Genomic DNA, 12,345 nt, shown 5'->3' on the forward strand with positions numbered 1-12,345 from the left:
ATTTAGAAATCTAGATATTTGGGTCTCTTACAAATTGAAGAAAACTTTGTACCTAAGTTTGACCTCAACCCACTAAATTGAAATTTTAATTAATTACTTGAGAATGAAAGGTAGGATGGACATCTCACCCTTTGGATTTCTTTGCTCAAATGGAATCCATTCCATAATGGACTCCTACCCATATAGGAGCGGCACACCTAAGGGGCGTCCCACCCTAGAGGTCTACATTACTAAAACAATATCTTAGATCTACTAATTAGCCTACTTTTTAAATTAGAAAACTAATCATTTTTTTTACTTTAATTGGTGTAGAATCTTAGGTCATTAGAAGTCAGGAAATTAGGAGATTTTAGCCAACTACGAGGGACCTACATAGGGGGACGTCCCACCCTTGGGATCCTACTTGTGTGTTTAAATTTAATTAATTATTATTCCCATCTCAATTAAATTCTCAATTCAGTATCTTAAATAATTTTTATATTGAATCCCTATCCAATTTAAATCCAAATTCATTTAAGTAAATTCATATTCAATCCAAATCTAAATCAAATCCAAGTTCAAATCCCATATCCAAATTCACATTTAATTAAGTCTAAATTCAATTAAATTCTAAATGAAAATCTACATTTAATTCAAATTAAGGTAAGATTCAAATTCAAATTAACATTCAAATTTAATTCTAATTCAACCCAAATTTGAGACATAAAATTCATCTTTTAATTATTTAATAATTACAAAAAAATTTGCAGGTATTATAGTGTGTGTGTGTGTGTTTTGCTTGGTTAGTTAAACAACAATTACTAACAACACCGTCCAGGTCTGTTCATGAATTAATCGGGTCCTTAGCTCTTTGGCTCCGGTCTATCCCAAGTTCAAATGGATGTTAAATTCTCAAGCAGGCAATGGCCTAGTGCATGCACACAGATTGATCATGTATATCTATCATGAGCTTAATGATCGTATATCCATTATGAGCTTAATGATCCTATAACATACAATTGTTTAGGGATTCTAGGATTAACAGTTATTCTAAAATAGATTACAGTAGTTGTTCTCAAGATACAAAGTTACAATCCTACCAATGAAGTCAGAAGTTTAAGAATCCTAAGACAGCCAATGGTGTGTGTGTGTGTATGAGAGAGAAAGAGAGAGAAGCAACTAAAGTTCACATGTAGCATGTGCCAATGTGAGATACAATGTTGAACGAAGAAAGCTCTGTGCTAAATGCACAATGGCACACGTATTCAGAGACGTGTGATGCTTCCATGATAAACTGGGTGAATAACCAAATGAAGCTTACATTATTCACATATGAATCAAGGGATGTGAAGATAGGGGAGACCTCATGTCATAGTTTTCACAGCCAAGGAGATACTCTGGCTCTAAATTGTGCACAAAACCCTCATTTACCATGCAGCTATATAAATTGAAGCGCAACAACTAAAAATCAGTAACCTCACATCAGAACAACGTAGCCTGGGCATGAAAGCAATTTGCCATTTCAGCTAGCTAGCTTAGAAATATTAACAGTTCCAGTCTCCAACCGATTGATGATTTGAGATGCAACTCCCGCTGTGAAGACTAATGACGAATGAAGGGTTCCTGGTAAGTTGTCATAAAACAGATCTCAAGTAACTCACCCATGATGGCTTTAACCATCACAAACAGCCATGAGTCATCAGGAAAAGGGGTGACTGTGTGTTTTATCATACACCATGCATGCTAATGACAAGATCATGTATTTTCCCCATTGAATTTATCTTTACAAATTTTCAGTTTTTTACTTAATCTATATTTTTTTTTAAATCAAAGAAAGAGCAACAATTTGATATTACTGCATTGAAATGAAGAAAAGAGAAGATGCACAAAAAAATTACATGATTTAAAGGCTACCAGAAGAACAGTGCTTAATAGCTTATAAAAAATCAAAACCATGAGCTAACAAAGAACAATATAAAACAAGTATGCCAGTATGTGCAAAATGATGGATTGGAAAATATACAAATATATTAATAGCCTTAATTTTCAAGTTTATTTATGATATTCAACAACCATTATGCACTCTCAACCCATAAGAGCAAAGTTACATAACTTCCTTTCCAACCTTTTGGTTTCTACGTAGGAAAAGAGAATTTCAGCATATGATTGAGCTAAATAGCAATAGAAATGCAAAGAGTTGGTTCTATAGCCAGGATCTCAGCATACATATCACAGGAGATACTGAAGAAAATCTAATAAGTTGGAGATTCCACCTTTTAGAGGCCACATTTTACAGACAATTTTTATTCTGAACGTTGAAATTTGTGGATATTGAATCCAAATAACAAAGAAAAGGGCATAGCAACAACTGAATGTCTTTTGTCAATCATAAAACCCATATAGTTACTATAAGAGCATATGCATAATCTGCAGCGATGCACCAAAAGTACAACCGATTGATACCTCTTAAATTATCTGGTCTTCTCCTCAGGCAATGGATTGTAGAGAAGGAGCAGCAACAGAGCAAAATTGGGAACCAAGAAAGGGATGATTGGGTGAATTCTACACAACCAACGCTTCCTATGTAGAATTTTCCTGGCAAGCTCTCTTCTCTTCTCAGTGCACAATTGCAAAGGAGCAGGGTCTACGCCCTTGGCTATAATCAATGGGGGTGGTTGCTGGAAAGGGCATTTGCACCTCCAGGAAGTCTCTGGCAACCCAAGTTTGGACAACCTTCTTAGGAATAGAGACAACCCATATTGAAGATGAATAGAAAGCCATCTGTTTCTGTTGCAAAAAACAGGTGGGTAGTCCCAGTTCAGATAACAAGGTATCTGTTTTGAGATGAAAAACTGGGCATAGAGGGAAGGCTGATTCGTAGGTACTGTGAGAATGTGGGCAAGAGCATGGATTCTCTCCTCCCATGTAGTTCCTTCCATGCCTGCATCAGGCTAGTGTCTTTGTTGGTTATCTGTGAACCAATCAAGTTGTCAAAACAATGCACCAACTAAAAGAGAGAGAGCATAAAGAGAGAACATAAAATAATGCAAGATCAAAAGGGATTGCAACAGATATGTACCTAGGAACTATTTAATCTTCTGCACGCTAATTTAAAATAATCTGATTGAAAATCAAAGAAAATTAACAAGAAACCAAGTGAAGAAAAAAAAAATAACTCAATAATCAATCTTCCACTCGGTAATGATCTCTCTAACCCTTGAAAAAGAAAAGGAAAGAAAGAAACTTGGAAAAATGCAAGATCAAAAGGGATTGCAACAGATATGTACCTAAGAACTATTTAATCTTCTGCACGCTAATTTAAAATAATCTGATTGAAAATCAAAGAAAATTAACAAGAAACCAAATGAAGAAAAAAAATTTAACTCAATAATCAATCTTCCACTCGGTAATGTTCTCTCTAACCCTTGAAAAAGAAAAGGAAAGAAAGAAACTTGGAAAAATCCTAATTCTAAGTACATCCCATATTCTAGAAATGCACAAATCAGTTATTCTCCAAATCATACAGGATTGCGAGTTTTGAGAGGTACCCATATTACGAAATCACACCAAAATTTCATATTGCAGAGTTCTGATTCAGTAGTTTTTAAATCGAAGAGGATTTTGAGTTTTAAGAGATACCCACGTAATGAAATCCAAGCTAAATGAAAACTCAATTTTCAGCCCGCATGTTTAGATCTCAGTAGTCACTAAAGAGTAAATTACGTTGGAGGTTTTGAGAGATTACCTCTAGGCATGGTGGTAGAAGGGCTTTCCCCTTTCTTCCTCCCTAATAAAAGAGAGAAAGGAAAGGAAACTGACTGCAACCTATCGTCGACCCAACAAAAGACAGAAAGGGAGTTAGTTGCAGATGGAGAGAATAGAATCCAGGACAAAAGTGGTTGGTGAAACAAGCCTTCTCTCTCTCCCTGTATTCTAAACGGATAAGGCGCGATCACGTGTCTCACAGGGTACTCCAACAAATTTTCATGTCGTGTCCTCCGGTGTACTATTTTCGATGAAAATTCGCACAATAGCGTGTCTCGTGTTCGTTTAGCCATGCCCTTGTGACGAAATCATTTACAAAAACAAAGGTGTCCAATGTGATTAGATTTGGTTATTGAATACGGCCCTGTTAACTTAATAGCTAGTTGGACATAATTGAATTCAGATGTTGGCTATCTTTGGATTCCGATCTTCTGATTCAAATAAAAAAAAATAAGAACAAATATTGTTTCCTTTATTTGAACTGGACTACATGGATTTGGATTCAGTTGGATATCTGAGCCAAATTCCAACGATTGACACCTAGATAAGTAAAACGAATTACTACACTCGGTATCCATCTAACCCAGGTAGATGGCCCCTTCTCAAATGGACTAGACTAGATTTTCCAAAGCTTTAGCAGATTCAGGATCCCCTATTAATCTCCTTATACCGAGTGAAACTTCTTTGTTACCTTGCATTATTAGCAAATTTGATAAAGTCACATGCGGATCTTTATCCCCCGGATCGAACTTGATGAGGTGCTTTACAATGTACAGTCCTAACTTTTAATTATGAATCAGGCAGCCATCAACTAAAGCACCCAAAAAAGAAATGTTCGGGTCAATTGGCATGTTTATCAAAAGATTGTAAGCCTCTACTAGATATCCTCCAAAAAGGACATCAGTAACACATCCATACTGTTCAGATTATTTGAATTATGCAGGAAAAGATCTAAGTCCATAAAGATCCATTTTTATTTTCGTTATTGTGTTTGGATCACTATATCAAATTCATATTTTTAGGATAAATTTTATCTTTTTAGAAGTCTATCATATTGGATAATTAGCTTTAATTAGAATTAAATAAAATCTCATTTATTTATAGATAAAATTCTCTGAAAATTATCAATTGAATGAGTTAAAGTATTTTTTTTAATTTCTTGTTTTTTCTCTTTATTTTTTATTTCATAAGCTATTTTTTTATATTTTATTGTTTTTATCAATATTCATAAATAAAAGTAGTGTAACAAAGAAACAAAGATTTTTCTCGTAAATCAAGCCCTCACATATTCATCACCTCAATTCTATTCGAAAGACGACCATCCTATCATATTCTCAAATTTGTCAAGTGCAATCCAAGGAGCGTTTCTAATGCCATTCATGATCTGGAACAGTGATGACAACCTGACCCGCCTTAAGAATGCCAAGGATCTCAGAGAGACAGGCTCGGCCTCCTGCTACACGATTGGTAAATGAACACGATGCACAAATTAGTCAAATAAATACATCTACGGTTCAACCAATTCGTCGCCCACTAGCTAACAAGCATCTACCGAACAATTATTCACAGTTGGCTACAGAAAATTATAAACCATCATAGATTAAGAAAGCCGGTTATTCAAACATTAGAATCGAGGGTTGCAAACGGTTCACATTTCAGATCAGAAAATACACTGGGGAGTCGGTTCTGTTTGGATTCGGGACAGCTGACATTTGCAAAATGACCATCCCATATCCAAACCTTCGGATGAACGTCCTGAGAATCAATCCTATTTAATGAGAAAAGGTACAGAAAACAGAAAAAACTTGGAATCCCATATAGCACATAATGCATATTAACCTTCTACAGACACTAGCAAAATCTAGGAAGATGGTGAGTGTTCGCTAAGATGATATCAAAGTCGGATGCACTCCGGATCACGTACAAATACACTGAAGGAAAGCTTTAATCCACCACGGAACCATGCAGGTAGCACACAGAAGCTCTGCCTCAACACTCCGATGCTCCGACTTTAGGATTGCACTGCAATAAACGAAACCAACAATTATACATCAGATCAGCTTCAAAAGAAATCGCAACATACAAGCAGGTTTTTGTGGAAACCAGGAGTGGGAGAAGAACCACGAATTTGTATAAGCATGACCACTTTGTACACACAAAAAAAAAAACTTCAAACTATATGACTGATCGAAGCAATAGGTCATTAACATGAATGCGGATGCGAGCAATAAAAATAAAGACCATGGCCACTGGGTCAATTAAGCTGAAAAACATGGATTTTATAGGATAGACCCAAACTGAACAGACTAAGACCCATAAAAGGAATGAATCACGTTTTTATTGTCGTTTAAGAAATGAAAACATTGACAGGACTGAAACACATTCGAAAGGTGGTGTCCTTTTGGGTCTAACTGTCCATAAGAACCCCAACCCATGGAAAAGAAACAAATCGCTACCAGTAACAACATTTTTTTTTAGTACCACCTTTAGTTAATTATATTGGATCAGATGGGGGCCTCCAATTAAAAGATTCTAAACGTTAAAGTAGAACAAGGGCCTAAATGAGGATGCATACTATAGGTAGAGCTATCGATCTCCTCTGGAAGCTCCTTTATATCAACTTCAAACCTTTCTTGCACCTACAACAACACAGAATAGCAAAGATGAGAAACATTAGATAACATACCAGCAAATTCAGAGAGAATCAGATGGAAAGCATAACCACCTGATTAAGAACATCAGAATCAGCAGCAGACGATACAAATGTGATTGCAAGACCTTTGGTACCAAATCGGCCAGCCCTGCCAACCTGCACAAAACAAGAGCTATAAGCAAACATGAAGACAGTTAACAGAATGATCATTGGTCGAGCAACACACAGAAGATGGGTAGGGAAGTAACCCTGTGTAGATATGTGTCCGCTGAATCGGGCATGTCATAGTTGATCACAATGTTCACACGCTCAATATCTATTCCTCTGCCAACCAGATCAGTCGCAACAAGAATCCTTTTATGACCCTCTTTGAAACCCTTGTATCTTGTCAATCTGTGCAATAGCAACACCTCTATCATCATAAATCAATAGGAACTAGAAACAGCATGCAAAGGCTTATCATCATCATCATAATCTTAATAACAAAGACTAACTGGGCTAAGCCATAACTCATTGCAAATAACAAATTAGCAATAATTCTGCAACAATTTGACATTCATGAATAGAAATTAGCAATAAATAAAATCAAAGGCTTGGGAAGCATGGCAAGCGCATATATTTTGGGCAATATATATCTATAAAATGCAATGTTAACATGACTTTACAAGTATATGTGTCCATGTATCCAAATATAATTACATGATCAACCAAGTAACTCCATGCAAAATTGAGACAAGGTTGGACACCACACACATTTGTGTCCTCAAGTTTTTGCCCTCTTTTCATTGCTCAAAATTAATATCTTCCTAAGGGAACTGAATACTCTTGAATAAATTCAAGAAAAAAATCAACTATATAAGAATCAATAAAATAACGAAGATCGATGAGTTAAACAGAACAACATGGCATGTAAAAGGTCAGTGTAAAATGGAAAATTTATGAAATAGTTGGCCGAACTATTGATATTCAGCAGAGACAATTCAAATGAGTGCAATTGCAGGAAGTAATTGCAAAAATGAGTAACAAGTTAATCTCGGTACACAACAGCACAATGAATAAAAGTTTACTTGAAAGGTTGCAAACTATTTTTGGAGCAAGTTGAAAAGCAGTCTAGATCGAACTTAGCAAATACAAAATGTACTCCCTCACTTGAAAAGGAAACACAAGGAAAAAACACAAACTATAATTAAGTGAAACACAAAGGGAAGACAAGGGAAGGAATCGAAGAAAGTGCCTTAGGGAAAAAGCATCTTGGCTGCTAATTCAACTACACGAAAAAGTGAGTCAATCATTGGACATCAAAACAAATTAAAGGTGGGAGACATTCAAGAGAGCTCTACATGCTACCAGTCAAAGGATTGGAAGTTCAAACCTCTCTTCCTGAGGCATTCCAGAATGAATGCAAATGGAAGGAAAATTGCATTCCACAAGCAACTTGTTAAGTTCTGCTGCTCTGCTCACACTTTTGACAAAGATGACAACTTGATTGAAATCCAACGCATCTAGGAGGTCATTCAACTTTCGGTTCTTTTCCAATTCACTCAACTTTATGTAGTGCTGCAAAACAAATAAAGGTGGAAAACCAGCACAAATAAATATGAGATGCACAGATCTGTTAATGCACAAGATACAATAAGTGTTGACATTTAAAAAAATGTGAATGTAGAATGAAGTACCTGCACAAGACCATGGAGCGTCAACTTGGCTTCATCGTCCACATAAATTTCCATTGGCTGAAAGGGAACAAATGTCAGGTCAAACCAAATTAGAGACTGTCCTCAACTCTCAAGTGAGTCCAGAGTCAAAATGAATAGTGCATCAACAGCTTCCACAATCAAAACTCAGTCCCATCTGGTTCCAGTTTTCCATGTATTACTCCCTTGCCAGCTTATTAGAACTCCGGTTTGCTTGCCAAACCCAAATTCCAGAAGACTCAATACCAACATGACAATTGAATGTCATGTCAACCCCAGATAGATAGATATCTGTAACATATACAGTAGACAACCAAACCTAAAAGACCAAATAGAGAAAACAAAGTTCCAGATAAGACGGCCAGTGCAGCAGCAGACCATAACCAGACAGCAAACTTAAAGGCACCCCCATAAGACACGGTTGTATCACTGACAATGGTAACAAGGCCCCTAGCAAGAAGAGAATCAAGCAGATAAACAAGCTCTACCAAAAACATTAGGCACCACAAATACAAGACAATAGAAGTTGCTACTGACTACAGAATTCTTCCAGGAAGCTGGCAATTATAAAAGTAAATTAAGCTTTCAGCAGAATTGCCACAGTACATTACATCTTGCATAAATTTTTTGCAAACAGGGCGGATCTCTTTGCTGAGTGTTGCCGAGAACATCATAACTTGTTTATCATGAGGAGTCATCTTGAAGATCTCCTGCACATCTCTCCGCATGTCTACAGTGCATGGACAATCCAGGATCATCAAAACAATAGAATATCACATAATCAGAAAAACCATGATTCCTAGAAAGATGTTCTCATTTATCTAACACCATTAATAGCTAAGAATTGATCCCAGCATAAAAGAAGCAACATACATACCAAGTGATTCAAGCATTTTATCACATTCATCAAGAATAAAATGCCTCACATTCTTCAGAGCAAGGTTTTTCTCTCTGGCCAGCGCCAATATCCTCCCAGGTGTGCCAACAACAACATGTGGGCACTCATTCTTCAATAAATCTTTGTGTATCTTGATGCTAACACCACCATAGAAGACAGCAACCTTGATATCAGTTAAGTATGTACTGAACCTCTCAAACTCGTTGCAGATCTGGAAAAAGAGGTTCCAACAAGAAAACAATTTAGACATGTACAACACACAGAAAAATAGCAGACACAACCTAATAATGAAGAAAAGTGAGTAACACGAATACACACCTGGTAAGCTAACTCTCTTGTATGGCACAAAACTAGGGCTGCAACTTGACCTGCAACAGGCTCAATCTGCTGCAGGGTTGACAGAACGAAGACAGCAGTTTTCCCCATTCCAGACTTCGCTTGACAGATGACATCCATCCCCAAAATCGCCTGAGGGATGCACTCATGTTGCACTGATGGTAACCACATGAGGGAAGGAAATCCGCAGTAAGTAAAAAATGACCTTCTGGTCCTTCTTTGTCCTTTTATTTGAAAGATTTACCATACCAATTTTCTCCCACAAAAGTAGGAGCATAGTAGTAGTATATTACCTGCAACAAAACAACCCAATCAATGGTGATGATCAATCATAAAAGATGAATGAGAAAAAGAGGCCCACCGAAAAAACAGAAACATAAAGTATGAAGTCATGTCTAAACATTTAAAAGTCATTGCAAAAATATGCACATGCTTATGGTAGTTACTAATCAAGCATAACAGAAAGATAGAGCTAACAAAGGATTACTAATTCAAGTGGTATCATATCTAAATTCATGACAGTTATATTGATATTTATCAGTTTCAATTTCAACTTAAATTTTGCAATTAAGATTTTCAAAGACGTCAAAAGCATGGAATTTGCAAAGAGACCGAACACGGGATTAACAACCTCAGGGAATTAGGTCAATAGTAACCCTCTGCCCGATACATGCAAGCCTTGTTAAGGAACTAATTTGGCCATGATCGGTATTGCAATTGGACTTCAAAAAATTATTTTACGGAAGGTAACTACCCAGTTGTCTTATTTCATTTGTTTCTTCCATTTCTATTGCAGGAAAATGGTCTTTACTCAATTGTTTGACAATATCAACAATCTTTCAACATACAAAACCTACAAATTCAGGCAAAGAACTAGATCCTTCAAGAAAAAACACAGAACTACGCCCAAAATCAAACTCACATGCACAAATGCATCTTTTCGAAACAAGATCCAGCAAGAAAAAATCAACCCACGCCTCCAAAAAAATTGTGGGAACACTGACAAGGCATAACATTGGAACAAGAATCGACATGCAAATATCAGTAGGATACAAGGGAAAAGGACCTTCAGAAGGGTGCTCAAATCCACAATCTACAATTGATCGAAGAAGCTCTGGTTTCAAAAGGAAGTCCCTGAATCCTGAACTATGAATTCCAACATAGCCCCTGCATCAGAAAATACAGAAAATTATTGGTATACATCATGTTAGGTTAATACTACAAGTCATCATTTCAGCAGGCATGCCTATGCATCCAAGTTTATTGATATGCATCACCTTACGTTAAAAGTTTCATGTCAAGTCACTCTAATAAGCATACCCAAACGCCACAACCTATTAGTATGCATCATTTCCGTTAAAACTGCAGCTATAAGTATTTCAATGAGCATATTCAACAGAATATCATTGACGTACACCATCCTAGGTCAAAATTGCGACTCAAATCATTCAAGCAAGTATACGCACAAAAAATCTAAAGCAAATTGTATCCACTAATGAAAAATAAATAATGTCTAAATGTGAAGAAAAAAAAAGACACAGTTAAACTGCAACTGAAGCAAGAACAATAACTGTCAGACAACCAACACAAGTAATGACTAAAAAACATAAAATTACCAAAACACATAATATAATCTGGAATAAATATGACAACTATTGTCGACAACAGGAAAAAAAATGATACGCTTTCCTCTATAGGAAAGCAATCTTACTGCCTATTCTTCCGTTAAACCAAGGAATTCGCACAAATCAATCAACAAAATCCTGGTTCCTCCACACGAAGAGTCAAAACAAACAGGAGATATGAGAGCGTACTTCTTGGCTGATTCGCCAGCGGCCTTGGTGGCAACGGCATCGGCAGCCAACTCCTCTTCTTCCTCGTAATCGATGAGTTCCTCCTGGTAGTTGTCGTTGTCTCTTGCTTCCACCATTCTTCACAACAAAACCAAAAGGAAAAAGTAATGAGTTTCCAAGAAATCCCACCCAAAACAAACACAAAACCGAGAGAGGAGTATTCTCTAGTGATTTAGGAAGAGCAAATCACAGAGAAAGAGAGCATACCTTCGCACGATTGAAGAAACCCTAGATCTGAGCGATTGAGAAAGAGAGCACGGGAGGGGAGTGAACGAAAAAAAAAAGAAAGAGAAACCCTAACCCTAGCACCTGTCACAAAACACACACACACAAAGAGTTCCACACCTCATTTGCAGGGCTATTTATAAAGAGAACCACCTAGGTTTTTAAGTTTTTATTTATTTCGATATAAAACATGACTAAAATGACCCTTTCCTGATAATGGGAATATTTTTGGAAGGAGAAGGGGGGGGGGGGTAGTTTGGAAATTTTTGGATTTGACTTGGGTTGAAAAGAGTTGAGAGGAAGACAGGGAAAATAAATGATTGACTGGGCTGGGACTTGAGAGGAAGGCTGGGAAACGAGATGAACCACTGGTAGCTCGGCTCCTACAGCTCCTGAAATAAGATCCACAAGCTCGAGTCTAACAACAAATATTCATCTGGGCTCGGCTCTTATAAGTTTATAAATAAGATGGTTGAAGTGTTTGGTTTGAATGCAATAAGTTTGGAGAGCTTAAAATTCTATTGCTTACAATTTTGAAACGATTATTTATTTTGTAAATAGTCAGTTTGAGCTTGGCTTAATAGGTTTAGGGTTCAAATTATGTTGTTTTCAACTTTTATATATATATATATATATATATATATATATATATATATATATATATATGTGTCTGTGTGAAAATGAGCTTGCTCAGCTCATTTAACTTGGGCTTTCCACGCGTTCCAGATTGGCTTGGCTTGATACAAGAAACAAGCCAAGCTTGAACACCCTTTGTTTGGTTCGTTTACCAGCTCTACTTTAAAGGCTAAGAAATGCTCGGATATGGTGGGGTTGGGGTTGATCCGAATCCACATTTTTTTTTATGTTGAAAGGGATATGGATACAGTTAAGTTATGGATTATCATAAAAAAAAAAAATTCAAGAGTTAGGGCACGGATTGAA

At 36.6% G+C, this 12,345-nt stretch overlaps 1 protein-coding gene and 1 long non-coding RNA gene across 3 annotated transcripts; both read right to left on the bottom strand.

The window, feature by feature from the left end:
• Positions 1-2,117: 2,117 nt before the first annotated feature.
• LOC149820261 (uncharacterized) lies at positions 2,118-3,886 on the bottom strand. The gene is made up of 2 exons (XR_016426730.1): positions 3,725-3,886; positions 2,118-2,950 (listed from the first exon to the last, which is right to left on the bottom strand). It is a non-coding gene; the product is annotated as an uncharacterized LOC149820261 (long non-coding RNA).
• A 1,471-nt stretch (positions 3,887-5,357) lies between these two features.
• LOC149820262 (DEAD-box ATP-dependent RNA helicase 15-like) lies at positions 5,358-11,513 on the bottom strand. Of its 2 annotated transcripts, none has more exons than XM_089983909.1 (12): positions 11,386-11,513; positions 11,140-11,256; positions 10,392-10,492; positions 9,308-9,480; positions 8,969-9,200; positions 8,703-8,821; positions 8,074-8,130; positions 7,770-7,954; positions 6,646-6,790; positions 6,470-6,553; positions 6,320-6,383; positions 5,358-5,766 (listed from the first exon to the last, which is right to left on the bottom strand). In XM_089983909.1, the coding sequence occupies exons 2-12, from the start codon at positions 11,253-11,255 to the stop codon at positions 5,756-5,758; spliced, it is 1,287 nt and encodes a 428-aa protein (XP_089840035.1). In that variant the 5' UTR covers position 11,256; positions 11,386-11,513; the 3' UTR covers positions 5,358-5,755. The 2 variants fall into 2 exon arrangements, with proteins under 2 accessions (XP_089840035.1, XP_089840036.1); XM_089983910.1 differs by having other exon boundaries at positions 9,308-9,618; positions 11,386-11,509.
• Between the last annotated feature and the right edge of the window lie 832 nt (positions 11,514-12,345).

Source organism: Nuphar pumila, chromosome 12 (genome assembly GCF_984573655.1).
Source record: "Nuphar pumila chromosome 12, dmNupPumi1.hap1.1, whole genome shotgun sequence".
NCBI lineage: Eukaryota > Viridiplantae > Streptophyta > Magnoliopsida > Nymphaeales > Nymphaeaceae > Nuphar > Nuphar pumila.

Excerpts from the sequence above, each read along its gene's own strand:
- LOC149820262 (XM_089983909.1), bottom strand. The coding sequence starts at position 11,255 with ATGGTGGAAGCAAGAGACAACGACAACTACCAGGAGGAACTCATCGAT. Across the intron at positions 9,481-10,391 it reads ATTTGAGCACCCTTCTGAAG|TGCAACATGAGTGCATCCCT; the intron begins GTCCTTTTCCCT and ends GGTTACCATCAG. Across the intron at positions 8,822-8,968 it reads TAAAATGCTTGAATCACTTG|ACATGCGGAGAGATGTGCAG; the intron begins GTATGTATGTTG and ends CATGCACTGTAG.